General features: G+C 43.9%; 1 protein-coding gene and 1 non-coding gene across 3 annotated transcripts in view; one reads left to right on the top strand and one right to left on the bottom strand.

Annotated features, from left to right (window-relative positions):
- Positions 1-18609, top strand: part of hrh2b (histamine receptor H2b) — a 28326-nt gene extending 9717 nt beyond the window's left edge. The window contains exons 2-4 of one of the 2 annotated variants that reach the window (XM_045716958.2): positions 15326-16237; positions 16397-16887; positions 17180-18609. In XM_045716958.2, the coding sequence (XP_045572914.1) occupies positions 15617-16237; positions 16397-16887; position 17180 (1113 nt within the window). In that variant the 5' untranslated portion in view covers positions 15326-15616 and the 3' untranslated portion in view covers positions 17181-18609. Of the gene's footprint in view, positions 1-15325; positions 16238-16396 lie in introns of both variants that reach the window. The other variant, XM_014196571.3, reaches the window with a different exon arrangement.
- LOC123742637 (U7 small nuclear RNA) lies at positions 6415-6469 on the bottom strand. The gene has a single exon (XR_006769787.1). It is a non-coding gene; the product is annotated as a U7 small nuclear RNA (small nuclear RNA).
- Positions 18610-18921: the final 312 nt, after the last annotated feature.

Raw genomic sequence — 18921 nt, 5'->3', positions numbered from 1 at the left:
TGATACAAACCCCCCAAAATCTATTTTAATTCCAGGTTGTAAGGCAACAGATAAAGAAAAATGCCAAGGGGGGTGAATACTTTCGCAAGCCACTATAAACATAAATCCGGGAAACTCAAATGAGTATGAAATGTTACGTTTGGTATGGTTACATAAGACAGAAGGTTACTTAAAGGTGCAATACGCTGAAATCACTCCGCCAGTTCCTGGTTACTAAAATTCGAATAGTTCGCCTAATTTCTATAAGGACAAGGTAAGACCCAGATGCAGACCGTGTCGAAGTACCGTTTGTTACAGCAACAGAGGCAAAGGTACAAGACGGCAGGCAGGCTCAGGGTCAGGAAGAGTGGTCAGGCTGGCGGGTTCAGGGTCAGGACAGGCAAGGGTCAAAAACCAGGAGGGTGTGAAAAAGAGAGGCTTGGAAAAGACAGGAGCTGACAGGACAACTGCTGGTAAGCTTGCAAACAAGACGAACTGACAACAGACAAACAGAGAACACAGGTATAAATACACAGGGGGTAATGGGGAAGATGAGCGACACCTGGAGGGTGAGCGACACCTGGCTATAGCTACATATGGGTATGTTTCATCACTGAAATGATGATATTATGGTTTTCTTGGTAACCTATTAGTTTTTGTGGTTGTAAATGGAACTGCACTTATTAGAAACGTGTTTATGGTAGGCTGTCATTGCTTAATTGATTATGTGGGTCAAATTTGATTCACAGAAGTGTATTGTGACATATCACAACATATTGCTGCACTCGTGAGCAAGCGGAATTCATTTCTATTTTTGAAACAGGCCTGTAAAGGCCTATTTATTTGGCAAGACAGCTGTGCATGTCTGCATCTCACTGTAATAAGCTTTAGGCTATGTTTTGGTTATTTGGATCTCCATTCACCTTTTGTTTACGGCATATATTTACTATTAATGTAACTAGCCTAAATATAAATTGTGTCATGCCTTACAGATCTGATATTTTGTCTACTGGCCTACTACTTGGCATCGCTGTTTTGTTCAAAAGCACTCAGTGATCTCAGAGTCTCTGCATTTGAACTTTATGTTTGTGGAATTGCGTGATTATACACTGAGTGTAGAAAACATTAAGACCACCTTCCTAATACTGAGTTGCACCCACCCTTTTGCCCTCAGAACAGCCTCGGTGCATTGGGGCATGGATTCTGCAAGGTGTCGAAAGCATTCCCAAGGGATGCTGGCCCGTGTTGACTCCAATGCTTCCTACTGTTTTGTCAAGTTGGCCGAAAGTCCATTGGGTGTTGTCCATTCTTTGCAACCATGTACGCTGAGAGTCGGGAAGCAAGTTCAGGGAGTGAGTGTTTTAAAATAAACGGAACTTAATACAAAACAAGAACCTCAAATAACATGCAGACAGGAAACTGAAACAGAAACAATGACGCCTGGGGAAGGAACCAAAGCGAGTGACACATATAGGGCAGGTAATAAAGGAAGTGATGGAGTCCAGGTGAGTCTGACGACACGCAGGTGCGCGTAACGATGGTGACAGTATTATAGACAGCATACATGGTTCATATTTGCCATTTACCTCTGTTAGATCACATTTATCAATAAAATGTTCAAGTCAAATCAAGTTTCCTCTTCTGGATTTGAGGTCTTACCAATGCCTTGCCCAGGTTCTCGAGAAAGAGCCATCTCCTCTGGAGCTTCCCTCTGTTCCAATCTGGGTTCAACAGCATCCAGATGACACACGCGTTGTACACCGAGATGTCCAAGATGTTGAAGAATATCACGTGGCCAGCATAGGGTTCTTCTTTTGCAGCTGTGGCCAGTCACCAGGTTGTCTAAATTGTCCACAAATTGTCCACTAAATTGTCCACATCGTAATCCATTATGATTTCTGTTTTTTGATGTTCCTGGCCATAGATTCTCCCATCCCTATGCAGCGTGCTCATGATTGCCACATTTTTGCCTTTTTTTGGAATGCAGGACACTAGGGATGTGTCGGCCACGAACACAAACTTAGAGGAATTGATAGGCCTGTTCCGTGTATTTAACAGCTGAGGTGGGAGCTCTGGCTTGTTTTTTCGTCTTGTTCCTACCATCGTCAGTTTCCTCTTGAGGACCTCCTGTCCCAGCTTGTGTGAAGTAAAAAAGTTATTGCATGTGATGTTGTGGACACGGAGTCCCAGTGTCACATCCAGGAAAACCCATATCCCTTGGTCCTTCTCAGGGGCTCCTCCACCTGGCTTCCCTGTAAACACTTGCAAGTTCCACTCATATCATGAAGCAGCAACACAGGCAGCCCAGATCTTGATTACATATTTTGCGGGTTTAGACGGCATGTATCGCCTGAAGGGGCAGCGGCCCCTAAATGGCATGAGCTGCTCATCAACAGTAACATTGGGCCCAGGGTTGTAAAACAGGGGAAGGTGGTCCACCCACTTGTCCCACACTGACCTGATTGCAGCTAGATTGTCTCTCTGCCACCGAGCTGGTCTGGTGTCTCCGTTATCGAAGGGGAAAATCCTGGAAATAATGTGGAAGTTTTCCAGAGACATTGTTGCACAGAAATGTTCTCTACCAGTTTCTGCATCCCACAGGGATTCTGAGGATTCCCTATTGGATCTGAAAACACAAGCAAGGATAAGAACCCCAAAGTATGCATGTAAATGAATTTGGTCTATCTCCTTCCGTGTCTCTCCAAAAACACGCCTTCCCTCCAAATTAGTGAAGTCCAGAATGATTTTCTGAACACTTTATGTCCTGCACATGAGTAACCGACATCCACGTTGGCCCTGGTTGCACTCTTATCACATTGGCAGCCATGCGGGGTGGCTCATTCCTTGGCAAGATGACCATTCAATTTCACATTTTTTTAAATAATGGCCCATCTGTTCTGTTGTCTATCTACCATTGATCTTGAGTGCTGTAGAGTGGAGTACATGCACTTAGGGTGACCAGATGCCACTCACTCAGCTGACCTTTGCTGATAAACGTAAACAGGTGGATTCCCCAAGATCAATTCAATTCTCTTCTCTCAAAACTGAATAAAAAAGTCATACACTATATTGAGGGATACATGACATCTATTGGCTCAAGTTGACTTACCAAGTCATACTAACCAGGTCTGTCAGTAGAAATATTTGACGAAGGGTCCCGCCACATGAGCCCCTCAGTAGTCGTAATAGTACTTCTGAGCTGGTAAATAGAATAGGACAGTGTCACACGTGATTGTGTCACTGCTGAAATACTGTGACAAAGTCATTTTCTTGAGCTATCATGACTGCCTAAGAACTGTAGTTCCATGTGTGCAGCGTGGGCGAAATGTAAAGGTAGAGATGACAGCTCATGAGTTGGTTCAACAGTCTAACCAAACCACTTTAGTCAACAACACTCTGTTATCTTTGTCCCCTCCCTGACAGTACCCAGAACCCTGCTCAGGTGGGCATGAAGACAACACTGTCTGTTGAAATCACCAGGGAGATCACAGACTTGCCACTCATGGCTATTAAAGTCTCCATGGAAACGGACAAGACACCACAGAGGAATCTATATTGACTTGGTTTCACTTGGTTGTTCCAAAGGGCAGAACGCAAGTGGGACATTTATAGTGTTCTTATACAGTGAGGCCATTATGATAATCAATTTCGATACCACTTTTCCACTGTCGTTTTTGTAAATCATTGTCTGTATTGCAGGGTATACATTTACATTATCTCTCTCATTCTCTTGGTCTTTCACAAACACACTATCTCCCCCGTCTCCCTTTCCTTCTCTCTCTCGCCGTCTCCTTTTCCTTCTCTCTCTCCCCCTCTCCCTTTCATTCTCTCTCTCCCCCTCTCCCTTTATCTCCCTCTTGTTTTAAGAAGGTTATACAGAGGATAATTTGCTATTTGATTTAGAATTTTTATATAAAAATGATTTAATTGATAAACTGATTCACTACATGGAACAATAGATAGTCCCCCCAAAAACAAATCTAAAGGACGTTTGTTTTGAAGTGTCTATCCTATATATTCATCTTTTCTACTGGTCCCGGGGTACCTTCAGACGAGTATTGTGAGGGCTGGGGGCATCCTAGAGAAAAACAGTACACACCTACTCATTCAAAGGTTTTTTCTTGCTTTTTACTATTTTCTACAGTGTAGAATAATAGTGAAGATATCAGAACTATGAAATAACACATATGGAATCATGTAGTAACCAAAAAAGTGTTAAACAAATCGAAATATATTTTATATTTGAGATTCTTCGAAGTAGGCACCCTTTGCCTTGATGACAGCTTTGCACACTCTTGGCATTCTCTCAACCAGCTTCATGAGGTAGTCACCTGAAATGTAATTCAACGAACAGTTGTTAAAAGTGATTTTGGGAAATGTCTTTCCGTCTTAATGCATTTGAGCCAATCAGTTGTGTTGTGACAAGGTAGGGGTGGTATACAGAAGATAGCCTTATTTGGTAAAAAACCAAGTCCAGATTATGGAAAGAACAGCTCAAATAAGCAAAGAGATATGACAGTTCATCATTACTTTTAGACATGAAGGTCAGTCAATCCGGAACATTTCAAGAACTTTGAAAGTTTCTTCAAGTGCTATTGCAAAACTATCAAGAGCTATGATGAAACTGGCTCTCATGAAGACCGCCACAGGAAAGGAAGACCCAGAGTTACCTCTGCTACAGAGGATAAGTTCATTAGAATTGCCAGCTTCAGATTGCAGGGCAAATAAATTCTTCACAGAGTTCATGTAAAAGACACATCTCAACATCAACTGTTCAAGGGAGATTGCGTGAATCAGGCCTTCATGGATGAATTGCTGCAAAGAAACCACTACTAAAGGACAACAATAATAAGAAGAGACTTACTTGGGCCAAGTAACACAAGCAATGGACATTAGACCGGTGGAAGTCTGTCCTTTGGTCTGCTGAATCCAAATTTGAGATTTTTGGTTCCAACCGCTGTGTCTTTGTGAGACACATAGTAGGTGAACAAATGATAACTGCATGTGTGGTTCCCACTGTGAAGCATGGAGGAGGTGTGATGGTGTGGGGGTGCTTTGCTGGTGATACTGTCAGTGATTTATTTAAAATTCAAGGCACACTTAACCAGTATGGCTACCACAGCATTCTGCAGCGATACGCCATCCCATCTGGTTTGTGCTTAGTAGGACTATCATTTGTTTTTTCGACAGGACAATGACCCAACAGACACCTGTGTAAGGGCTATTTGACCAAGAAGGAGAGTGATAGAGTGTTGCATCAGATGACCTGGCCTCCACATTCACCCGACCTCAATACCATTGAGATGATTAAGGATGAGTTGGACCGCAGAGTGAAGGAAAAGCAGCCAACAAGTGCTCAGCACATGTGGGAACTCCTTCAAGACTGTTGGAAAAGCATTCTAGGTGAAGCTGGTTGAGAGAATTCCAAGAGTGTGCAAAGCTGTCATCAAGGCAAAGGGTGGCTACTTTGAAGAATCTCAAATAGAAAATATATTTTGATTTGTTTCACACTTTTTTGGTTACTACATGATTCCATATGTGTTATTTCATAGTTTTGATGTTTTCACTATTATTCTACAATGTAGAAAATAGTTAAAATCAAGAAAAACCCTTGAATGAGTAGGTGTGTCCAAACTTTTCACTGGTACTGTATGTATTCGTGAGAGTCTCAACTTTCCATAGAGGGGTTTGTAGGCCAAACCGTTCGGACGCTACAGATGATTGTGGGAGAATACCGATTTTTGGATGTCTCATGGTCTGACCAACATTGCTCTAACTCTGTCACCTTTCACCGCAGATGCGAAAGTGTTTCATACAGCGGATGAGGTCGATTGAGGTCCAATTTTTGCATCCAATGCAAAAAAAATAGAAACTGTGCCTCTAGCTTAAACTGACTGATTTTTATGGGGATTTTTTAAATTGTGCTAATTAGATTTCAGTGGGGTGCGGACATCGACCTTAGGTTAAGAAATAATTGCCCCTAACAGTATAAAAGTGTCTCTTGTCAAAGCCTACTGAAAATGTCTGCGGGTGTTAATGCCATGTCTAGACTATGGAGGACTGTTTTTGTCAAATTAAAGTTAATGGAAAATGTTGGCATTTCCACTGAATAGATTTTTGTTTATACCACTCCCACATGAAAAAATACTATAGTTAAAAACTGTAGTGTTTTTGTGGACTGTATTTGTTTTGCAGACTGTGGTATACTGTATTTTTTCCTATAGAGTTTTGGTAGATATTACTGTAATAGACTATAGTATTTACAGTTTACTATTGTATAAATACTGTAGTATTACTGTAGTTAATACACTGTAATATATTCTATAGTAGTTACTGTAGTACAGTATACTGTAGTATTTACTGTTGTGTTTTTGTGGACATTATACTGTAGTATTTAATATAGTGTTTTCTTTTATTATATTTTACGTAGAAGAGGAGGGCTTTCTCCTTGAGGAAACCTACTTGGCAAATACTAAAAGAGCAAATTTTCCATAACCTGTAGGTAGGTAGGTAGGTAGGGGCGGCAGGTAGCCTAGTGGTTAGAGTGTTGGGCCAATAACCGAAAGGTTGCTAGATCGACTCCCCGAGCTGACAAGGTAAAAATCTGTCGTTCTGCCCCTGAACAAGGCTGTCCTAGGCCATCATTGTAAATCAGAATTTGTTCTTAACTGACTTGCCTAGTTAAAAAAAGGTAGGTAGGTAATGGGGTCTGAACAAATAGTGCTTCTGCTCTTTTCTATGACCTGTAGTCAACACAATATATGGTCTATACTTGGCATGTAGGTTTCTCACTTATGGGTGGTACAAAATGGGATATGGGCTGGGTATATGCAAACTAAATACTCTAGTATTACTATAGTTAAACAGTAGTGTTTTTGCAGACTGTAGGATATTTACATCTCATGGCTGTATTCTACAGTATACTACAATATTCTATAGTAATTACTACACACGATCGAGAGACACTTCATTGTGTAGTATAGTATTCTACAGTATACTACAGTTGGCTACAGTATTCTACAGTAAACTGTAATATTTTTTCACGTGGGACTGCAGTCAAAGTCGTACACAAACTCATACGGATGATATTATGCAAGAAAGAAAACAGAATGACACAATTTCAAGAACATTTTATGAATGGTCTAGACCCTTCATGTTACTTAATAAGGAGAAGTGTGAAGCCATTTAGCTTACACATTTACTGTTCGTCGTTATACTTTGTGTTCTGCATGTTTCCGTGTTCTCTGTGAGTGTGTGTGTACATGCATGCACTTTGTGTGTGTCTCCAACATTGTGACCTTCCATTTTAAAGCTTTGCTTTGGTGTGGATTGAGGCCTACACATTCATATCAGTTGTGTTCCTACACTGTATTCATATTTCCTTATTTCTATTGTGGATTGTGTTTATGTGCACCAATGGAAAGTCTACAAAACTATGAGCAAACCAGCCTATGTATTGAATACATGGATTTGGATTGTGATGATATTGATGAATGAATACTACACACAATGTGCTTATTTGTATTCTCATTGTTATGTATTTATAATCAGGAAGAATATTTGATTTGACGTGTATGAAAGTGTTTGGTGAAATATAAATTAAAAAGAGAGTAATTGTCCATAATTCTGCACCTTTGGATAGTTCTACTGTCGCGTGTGCTCCCTCTCAGACCTCTAGCTCACCAGGCTGCTCGTTATGGCGCATACTTGTCACCATCGATACGTTCGTATCAGCGCATAATGACACTCACCTGGACTCCATCACCTCCTTGATTACCTGCCCTGGCAAGGGAGCACGTCGAGCCCACTGGGGTGGCAGGTAGCCCAGTGGTTAGAGCATTGGACTAGTAACTGAAAGGTTACAAGATCAAATCCCCGAGCTGACAAGTTAGAAATCTGTTGTTCTGCCCCTGAACAAGGCAGTTAACCCACTGTTCCCCTGTAGGCTGTCATTGAAAATAAGAATTTGTTCTTAACTGACTTGCCTAGTTAAATAAAAGTAAAATACATTTTGTCACGTCCTGACCATAGTAAGAGGTTATTTTCTATGGTAGAGTAGGTCAGGGCGTGACAGGGGGTGTTTTGTGTTTTGTTCCATGTTTTCTATATCTATGTTTAGTTCTAGTTTTCTTTTTCTATGTTGGTTTTTTTGGGGTTGATCTCCAATTGGAAGCAGCTGGTCCTCGTTGTCTCTAATTGGAGATCATATTTAAGTAGGGGTTTTTCTTCCTGGGTTTTTGTGGGTTATTATATTTTGAGTAGTGTTTGTTTCTCTCTGCGTCACGGTTTGTTGTTTGTCAGTTCAGTTATTTATGTATTGCAAAGTTTCACGGATTAAATAAAATGTGGAACTACAACCACGCTACACTTTGGTCTGCTCCTTTCTACAGCCATGACAGAATAACCCACCACAAAAGGACCAAGCAGCGTGGAAAGGAATGGACCTGGGAGGAAGTTCTGGACGGCAAGGGATCCTGGACATAGGAGGAGATGCAGGCTGGATGGGATCGCCTCCATGAGAACAGGTGGAGGCAGCGAGAGCAGAGCGGCGACGAGAGGAGGAACTAGCCCGGCAGCAAGGCAAGCACAAGAGGCAGCCCCCAATTTTTTTTTTTGGGGGGGGGCACACGGGGAGATTGGCAGTGTCAGGTTGGAGACCTGAGCCAACTCCCCGTGCTTACCGTGGGGGGCGAATGATCGAGCAAGCACCATGTTATGCGGAAATGCGCACTGTGTCGCCAGTGCGCAGCGACAGCCCGGTGTGCTCGGTGCAAGCTCCTCACAGGTGCCATGCTAGAGTTGGCATTCAGCCAGGAAGGAGTATGCCTGCTCAGCGTTCCTGGTCTCTGGGGCGTCTTCTCGGTCCAGGTTATCCTGCGCCAGCTCTACGCATGTTACCCCCCAGTTCGCCAACACAAACCTGTGTGACCTGTCACAACGCCTCACGCTTGTTGGGCTACGGAGGTTATCCAGCCAGGACGGGTTGTGCCAGCCATAAGCTCCCGACCTCCAGTGCGCCTCCACGGCCCAGTATACCCTGTGCCTGCTCCGTGCACCCGGCCTCCAGCGACGTTCCCTAGTCCAGAACTCTCAGCGACGTTCTCTAGTCCGGTGAGACCTATTCCAGCTCCACAAAAGAAGCCTCCAGTGATGATCTATGGTCTGAAGCCTGTAGGGATGATCCATGGCACGAAGCCTCCAGAGATAATCCATAGCCCAGAGTCTGTAGGGATGATCCATGGCCCGGAGCCTGTAGGGATGATCCATGGGCCGGAGCCTGTAGAGATGACCCATGGCCCGGAGCCTGTAGAGATGATCCATGGCATGAAGCCTCCTGTGATAATCCATGGCCCGGAGCCTCCAGTGATGATCCATGGCACAAAGCCTCCAGTGATGATCCATGGCGCGGAACCTGTAGTGATGATCCATGGCACGGAGCCTTCAGCGACGGTCCCCAGTCCAGAACCTCCAGCGACGCTCCCCAGTCTGGCGCCTCCAGCGACGCTCCCCAGCCCGGAGTCTCCAGCGACGGCCTGCAGCCCGGAGTCTCCAGCGATGATCTACAGTCCGGTTCTTTCAACTTCGATCCACGGTACGGTGGTGATAAAGCAGAAGGATCAGCGGATGGAGCGGGGATTACGCCCCGAACCGGAGCTGTCGCCTCTGATGGAGGTTATGTGGAGTGCATTTGAGCCGCCATAAACAGGAGTTGCCCACCCTACCCTCCCTTTTGTTTTTGTTTGTTTTTGTTTAGGAGCATTCGGAGTCTGCACCTTTGGGGGGGGGGGGGGGGGGGGTACTGTCATGTCCTGAACATAGTAAGAGGTTATTTTCTATGGTAGAGTAGGTCAGGGCGTGACAGGGGGTGTTTTGTGTTTTGTTCTATGTTTTCTATGTTTTCTATATCTATGTTTAGTTCTAGTTTTCTATTTCTATGTTGTTTTTTGGGGTTGACCTCCAATTGGAGGCAGCTGATCCTTGTTGTCTCTAATTGGAGATCATATTTAAGTAGGGATTTTTCTTCCTGGGTTTTTGTGGGTTATTATACACTGCTCAAAAAAATAAAGGGAACACTTAAACAACACAATGTAACTCCAAGTCAATCACAGTTCTGTGAAATCAAACTGTCCACTTAGGAAGCAACACTGATTGACAATAAATTTCACATGCTGTTGTGCAAATGGAATAGACATCAGGGGGAAATTATAGGCAATTAGCAAGACACCCCCAATAAAGGAGTGGTTCTGCAGGTGGGGACCACAGACCACTTCTCAGTTCCTATGCTTCCTGGCTGATGTTTTGGTCACTTTTGAATGCTGGCGGTGCTTTCACTCTAGTGGTAGCATGAGACGGAGTCTACAACCCACACAAGTGGCTCAGGTAGTGCAGCTCATCCAGGATGGCACATCAATGCGAGCTGTGGCAAGAAGGTTTGCTGTGTCTGTCAGCGTAGTGTCCAGAGCATGGAGGCGCTACCAGGAGACAGGCCAGTACATCAGGAGACGTGGAGGAGGCCGTAGGAGGGCAACAACCCAGCAGCAGGACCGCTACCTCCGCCTTTGTGCAAGGAGGAGCAGGAGAAGCGCTGCCAGAGCCCTGCAAAATGACCTCCAGCAGGCCACAAATGTGCATGTGTCTGCTCAAACGGTCAGAAACAGACTCCATTAGGGTGGTATGAGGGCCGACGTCCACAGGTGGGGGTTGTGCTTACAGCCCAACACCGTGCAGGACATTTGGCATTTGCCAGAGAACACCAAGATTGGCAAATTCGCCACTGGCGCCCTGTGCTCTTCACAGATGAAAGCAGGTTCACACTGAGCAAGTGACAGACGTGACAGAGTCTGGAGACGCCGTGGAGAACGTTCTGCTGCCTGCAACATCCTCCAGCATGACCGGTTTGGCGGTGGGTCAGTCATGGTGTGGGGTGGCATTTCTTTGGGGGGCCGCACAGCCCTCCATGTGCTCGCCAGAGGTAGCCTGACTGCCATTAGGTACCGAGATGAGATCCTCAGACCCCTTGTGAGACCATATGCTGGTGCGGTTGGCCCTGGGTTCCTCCTAATGCAAGACAATACTAGACCTCATGTGGCTGGAGTGTGTCAGCAGTTCCTGCAAGAGGAAGGCATTGATGCTATGGACTGGCCCGCCCGTTCCCCAGACCTGAATCCAATTGAGCAAATCTGGGACATCATGTCTCGCTCCATCCACCAACGCCACGTTGCACCACAGACTGTCCAGGAGTTGGCGGATGCTTTAGTCCAGGTCTAGGAGGAGATCCCTCAGGAGACCATCCGCCACCTCATCAGGAGCATGCCCAGGCATTGTAGGCAGGTCATACAGGCACGTGGCGGCCACACACACTACTGAGCCTCATTTTGACTTGTTTTAAGGACATTACATCAAAGTTGGATCAGCCTGTAGTGTGGTTTTCCACTTTAATTTTGAGTGTGACTCCAAATCCAGACCTCCATGGGTTGATAAATTGGATTTCCATTGATTATTTTTGTGTGATTTTGTTGTCAGCACATTCAACTATGTAAAGAAAAAAGTATTTAATAAGATTATTTTTTTCATTCAGATCTAGGATGTGTTGTTTAAGTGTTCCTTTTATTTTTTTGAGCAGTATATTTTGAGTAGTGTTTGTTTCTCTCTGCGTCACGGTTTGTTGTTTGTCATTTTAGTTATTTATGTATTGCAAAGTTTCACGGATTAAATAAAATGTGGAACTACAACCACGTTACAGTTTGGTCTGCTCCTTTTGACAGCCGTGACACATTTTTAAAATGTATATATGTAATATGTCACTCTCTTTGGTTCCTTCCCCAGGTGTCATTGTTTCTGTTCCTGTCTGCGTTGTTCATATTTTGTATTATGTTAAATTTATTAAATGATCCACTCCTTGAACTTGCTTCCCGACTCCCAGTGCACATCGCTACATCTACTTCCAATTTTGAGCATGATTTACTGATTGCAAAGAAAATGTATTGATCTACTTGAATTTTAAAAAGACAAACTAACTTTCTGTTTCGTCTGCTCGTACTCAATAGATAAGCATGGTTGTGTTTTTGCAGGTAGTTCTTTTGATGAAGGTATTTGCAATTTTGACGGATCAATATAGTTTTGATGAATGTATTTGTTTTGAGATTTGGAAAACCCATTTACTGTTTTGCAAAAACAGTCTTGTGGACTCTGTTATAAAATTAACAACATTGTTCCAAAAAATGCTTGTATGTGATTGAAAAAAACCCTAATACGGCCGGCTCTACAGTGCATATCTCTGCTGCAGTTATGCATGGGGACTGCATTTTCTTTGAGTTGCAGGATAGAAATGTTTAGAGCCTTTGCATATCTTGTCACGCCCTGATCTGTTTCACCTGTGCTTGTCTCCACCCCCTTCCAGGTATCACCTGTCGTGTCTTTGGGCACCATTAAACTGAAGAAATGTTTATCAAAATAACTCCCTGTAATTATTATTACGCAATTAAACTGATTCATCGTTTAACTGTAATTAACTAGGAGATCGGGGCACCAAGGAAAATATTCAGATTACAAAGTTATAATTTTCCTAATATAACTTTCCTATATTATAACATTATATATTATATTATAGTATCTGACCGATTATCTTCTGGTTTAAATGGTGTATTCTTTACCTCGTCCAGTCTCATTCCAAACATTGTAAATTGTTGTATCTGCACGAACCCAGTCTTCACTAAGTCATCCATACATCAACTGTCTTAAAATCATTTATTTACTAAACAAAGTAATTCACAGAAAGCATACAAACAGTAGTTATCGTCACAAAGAATTGGTAGAGTAATGTGCCCTAGTGGGCTAAACCGGCATGGCGGCTTGTTAAACAAACAAGGGGGGGTCAGCTGAGAAGACCTTACAGAATTGATAAATATTAACAATTGATATGCTAATCCTTTGCACATGAACGCTCACTCATTCGGGAACAATTGCAATCAATATATATTTACGCTCGGTATGTCGTCGGGATCCTTGTTGGAGAGTTTTTGTCCTGTTGGAGAGTTTTTGTCCGCGTTCTCTCTCTCTCGGTTAGAATGGATCTTTCAAAGCGACATTCATTAATGTCGTTATAGAGGATGTTTCGTCGGTCTTCGCGTTCAATGATATCAAATTTCTAGCTGCAGACTATTAATTAATATCAAAGACTTGTTATGATTCTGTCGGTATCGATAGTCTAAAAGTTTAACCACGTGGTATGGTTAAACTTCAGTAGAGGAATGCATGGTCAAACCTTGGCTCTCTCTTCTGAGGTAAGCTGGTCTGCTGAAAGGAACCCTGGGTGGGGGTTTTATTCGGAATGACAGAAAAAGGCTGTCTCATGACGCCAGGTCTCGTCTGTTCATGGGGGCGTGCCGATGACTTGGTAAAACTTTAAACAGAAAATACAATTCTCTCACATTAACATCTTACCAGCGTCTCAACATATTCCAAATAGCTTTAATCTTATTAAATCATTGTATACAACCATTTAGATGCAAGTCCCATAGCTGAGGCTATTATATAAACCTTAGTATGGTAATATGGCAATATTGTCTCTAATGAGTATCACAAAATTGTACCAAGCGGACCAGTTCATAGCTGGGTTCTTCACCAATCTTTTATACCTTCTCCAGAACATAAATGTCGTCCGGTTCTCCAATTCTGTGAGTTGGAAGAATCCTTTGTTCTCTCCATGAAAATACTCTGTCTCTTTATACTGGGGCCATGAGGCAGGACATTCTCCTTTGGAATTTTACGACCGCCTTCACACAGCCTTGTGTCAGAAGTATAGAGGTCAGGGGATGGTGCATAGAAAACCCAGAGGGCAACATCATGACACACCCATCTTCCCCACTCTCCCCTGGGTAATTTATATCTGTGTTTTCTGTCCGTCCCAGTTCATCTTGTTTGTTCAAGCCTACCAGCGTTTTGTGTGTCAGCTGCTGCTTTTTCCAGTCTCTCTTCTCTCATCCTCCTGGTTTTTACCTCTGCCTGAGACTGCCTGCCATCCTGTACCTTTGCCCCTATTCTGGATTACCAACCTCTGCCTGATCTGACCCTGGGCCTGCTGGCCACCCGTACCTTTGTGCCACAACTATGGATTAACGAACCCTGCCTGCCTTGACCTGCCCCTGTTACAATAAACATTATACTTCTACACAGTCTGCACTTGGGTCTCACCTGATATACCTGTCATATAGCTCCCTCTTCATCAGGTCCCATTGAAGGGTAGTGCTCTGTTATTGAGGCATTTATCCAGGCCCACTTCACCATTACTAGATATGAGTGCATCGTCGGCCCTCAACAAAGATCTCTTTCCTGGCTCACTCCTGATTGACTGTGCATATCCTCTCTAAATTACAGTCAATCTTTCCTTATATTCAGACTATGGTTAATTCATGATCTTGTGAGAAAAGTACTGGATGTTTGGCCTGTGCTGACTGGGCTGGCTGCCTGCTGTGGATGTTGCCTGCGTAGCGCCTCATGCCTCTGTAATTTGATTGCCGTTTAGATAGCACAGTATAATCGCATCAACTGGGAGCTTTCGTAGCTCCCCTATGCCAGTGTCATCCATCCTTAATGACTATTGGATCAATCAGCCCTGTTCAGGCCAGGTTTCATCTGTCTGTAATGGGAACACTAGCTACAGTATTTCACCTGGGCTAGGAAGTTGTAGAGGGAGGGCAGCTAGTGGGAACAACAGAACTGTCACTGGTTGTAAACAGGTGACTGTCTCCATTGAGCTAGTCTGGACATTTCCAGTACCTTGGACAAGTCCAAGCTAATGTCAGAGCCCAAATGTGATGTGGCCTCCAAAAAGTGCTAATTATGTCTCAACATGGTTTAAAACAATGTCTTGTCTGGTGGCCATTTCCTAATATTCAATGTTAGATTTTAAATGCACATTTTGAGTAGGCCTTTAGGTCATCTTTGACTCCTGGGTTCTGGGTCCAATATGTAAGCTGGGTACTCAAAAGGCCTGCAGATAGACTGGTGTTCTTCCAGAACAAACAGCACCACACTGCATCTGAAGCAAGTGCATTCATTAACATTTCTCCTTCACATGATGTGCAATTGAATTACCATCATGAAAGTAAACAATGATTAAATGAAGTGAAGGACGACCTTTGATATTTCAACCATGTACTGTATATGAGACACCAAAGGGCCATTGGTTCAGTTTTCTAGTCTAAGAGACGTGAATTTTTACCTTTATTTAACTAGGCAAGTCAATTAACCTCATACCACTTAACATCAGTCTACTAATGCACTATCATGTTGAAATATCATCATAGCATAGCCCAATGGCCATTGTTTTGTTTTTGTACACCAGGGCAGCTTCAAAGAGGACATCTTCTGTGAAATTATGAAAAAAGAGATGGCTGCAATACAGCATCCCCCTACAGTGTGAAGCCCTCATTAATCTGATGGAGACTGACAGCTGAATTGACAGGACCCTGTCATTATACCAAGTCCTCAACAAGCTTGTTAAGCAGAGGGCTGGATTCTATGCAGTAGTCCTGTCTGTAGTCCTGCCTGCAGGAGCAGATAACCTGACAGAAGCAGTAGGTCTAATGTGGAGGCAGGGCTGGACCTTGTGACCTAGTGCAGGGGTAGGGACACCATGATCTCCACGGCACTCCGTTGGCTGTTTCTGGTGTCCTTCATCGTGGTGACCATCGGCGGGAACGTGCTGGTGTGTTTGGCAGTGGGGCTCAGCCGCCGCCTGCGCCGCATTGCTAACTGCTTTGTTGTGTCACTAGCTGTGACGGATCTGTTGCTGGGCCTGCTGGTGCTGCCCTTCTCTGCCACCCTGGAGCTGCGGAGTGGACACTGGCCCCTGGGGGGCACCCTATGTAACATCTATGTGTCTCTGGATGTGATGTTTTGTACGGCCTCCATCCTGACTCTGCTGGCCATCAGTGTGGACCGTTACCTGGCCATCTCAGCCCCACTCTGCTACCCCCGCAGGGTCACCCCTCCCCGAGTAGCCCTGGCCATCACCACCATCTGGGTCACTTCCCTGGCCATGTCCTTCCTCCCCATCCACCTGGGCTGGAACACGGCTGACTTCAGGATACAGAACCTGGACTGGGGCGTTTGGGACGAGGTGGAGGAGGGACGCACCTGCCGCTTTGAGTGGCATAACAACTACGTGCTCCTAGATGCCTTTGGCACCTTCTACCTCCCACTACTGGTCATGTGCGGGATGTACCACTGCATCTTTCAGATAGCACGCAAACAGGTTCATTTTATTCCTTATATTTATTTGTTGTGTGGTAGTATCATTACTGGAATAATTAGTAGTAGCTATTATAGTTCCATCCATTTATTAATGTCATCCTTCCAGTCATCCATCTGCTGACCCTCTTTCTCTTTAACTTGTCTTTATCCATCCATTCAGGTACGGCGTATCCGAGCTGCCACACCCTCATTCGCCCCCACAGCATCAGCGGCGGCCACAGCACGGGAGCACAAGGCCACGGTGACTCTAGCAGCAGTTCTGGGGGCCTTCATTATCTGCTGGTTCCCCTATTACACCTTCTTTACCTGCATGGGCATCGGGGCAGAGACTAACCCCCCTACTACTGCCCAGTCTGTGGTGCTGTGGCTGGGCTACTTTAACTCTGCTGTCAACCCCATCCTGTACCCGGCCTTGAATAGGGACTTCCGCAGGGCCTATGGGGAGCTGCTGTGCTGCAGGGGGCCGAGGTGGAGACACATGTCCACAACTATCTGCCTGTCATGTCAGAAACGAGTGCCCCTCTCTAGCGAACACAGAGACACTCATCTGACCAATGGCCACACACACACCCTCCCTAAAGACAATCAGCCAGAGGGAAAGGGCCTCACCCCTCAGAAGACCAATGGCAGCAACATTGCTGACCAGACCTGGTAAAATACAACATACACTGGATAGGGACTAGGTAACACATACAGGACACTTTATAAAGGTGAATGAGAGAGACAGTTGTGCAGTAGCTAGTACAGTATGATATAAAATGGCTGATACGTTATCTACCACCTGCTTATAAAACAAAGGAGAACAAACCCATGCCAAGAAGATAAAGAGAACATAGCCGAGTCAATATTAACTGTCTAAATAGCTGTGTCCATGCTGATCATTTCCTAGCTACCTGATGGAGACATAGGCAGTTAAATGTTTTGGTGATCCTCTCTGTTGCAGACCCACTGGTGGTGAATCAGTGACTAACCTGGCTGGATTTACTTGAATGTATATGTGTGTTCATCCGTAAAAGGTACAGAATGTCCAGTCAGAGCTACAGTATGTTGGATGGCTTCCAGGAGGTTGGCGGAGGGGATACAAGGACATCTGGATGTGTCATCCAGGTATCCCGGCTCCATATGGGATACCTGTCCACCTTTAAATAATGTACCCCTGCATCAACAGCCAGTTGATGTAGTTCCACTGGGCATAGGTCCCCTCACGTCAGTGGTTTCTAAACCTTTTGGTGTCGTAACATCTTCCTGTGGTCCTCAGATTAACATAACTGTTTCCTGCCACAGCCGACAGCCCAATCTGTGACCCAGTAGAAATAAGTGACCTACTGTTTGACAATTATTAGCTCACATCAACTCAACAACCCCCACTTTCACATGTGCTGCCAAGATACACTCACCTGTGCTGCCATTATATGGCATGTGACATTCACACCATGAGACTTTACTGTTGGCTGTTTATCAGAATGTAGTGTAATTTCTCCACTGGATTTGTAGACTTTGTTTCTGTCTGACCATGTGACCTCATATTGTACATACAATAGTTCATAATATATGTGAATGACATTTCTCAAAAAGTCCCCGCACAATCAAATACTCTCATTCACACTCAGACACTTGCAAACAATGTACTTTGTCTGCAATGACTTCAAAAAATAACATGTCCCTGCCCTCTAGCGACCAAATGTGTCATCACACTCACCTTCACAAGAAGAGGTGACAAAATCAATTGTATCAGTATCTGTTTGTACAAACTATTGTTACAGACATATGTTTATCTATTATGTATTATACATGTACATATTACCAATTATAATTACCTAATATGTCCTGGTTATTGTTAACTGCAAAGCAAGAAATAAAGTTCCAATCTAAAAATGGAATTTAAACGTCACCTGACAATTTATTTTCACTGAGCACTGTCAGGCATGATACAGTACAGTACCTGTACTGTAATTCAAATCTGGAGAAACAACAACCAATTCTCCACTCTCACACTCTGAACCCTCTCCAGCACCCAGCCAATCAAACCCTTCTTCTGGAAACTCTTGTGGCTCTTGCTCTCAGTGATGAACCACTTCATATCTGAAGACAGACAGCAATCATATGCTCAATATCATACACAACAGGTTTTGACATCATACCTTTATGTGAGGATATTGTTTCCTCTTGTTATGTTTTTTTTAAAATCTGTAGTACTAGTGAACTACCATTGGGATTACTGAAGGTCAAGACAGCTGATGACCTCCAGGGAGAAGTTGTCTGAGCTCCAAGGAGACTCCTCAGCTCCACGCTTCTCTCCACGCTTCTCTCTGAGTCAGGGACATCCTGACCTCCATCGGACACATCTGAGATTAAACACACCAGATATTCATATCCAAGAATCAGATTCCTAATTTTACATTTTCTGACATTATTTGCATTTTTCTGCTTATGACATATTTGCGAGGAGATGTTGCCTGATAAGCCTGCATTTTGCAACACTGTTTTATGATATACCAACAGGGATTTATTATTATTAAGCTTACAAAACAATACATAAAAGATTAGTCTTGGGTCAAGGGAATGCATCACAACAAGTCTTATCAATTATGTCTTATAACCACAGAAGCAATGAAATAGCATTGAACAAATAGCAGAGGGGTGTTACCTGATAATTCATTACTTGTTAGCACCAAGCTGGAAAAC

This window comes from Salmo salar, chromosome 04 (genome assembly GCF_965601325.2).
Source record: "Salmo salar chromosome 04, fSalSal1, whole genome shotgun sequence".
NCBI lineage: Eukaryota > Metazoa > Chordata > Actinopteri > Salmoniformes > Salmonidae > Salmo > Salmo salar.
Note: the sequence above shows the minus strand (reverse complement) of the source record. Positions and strands in the feature narration are given on the sequence as shown.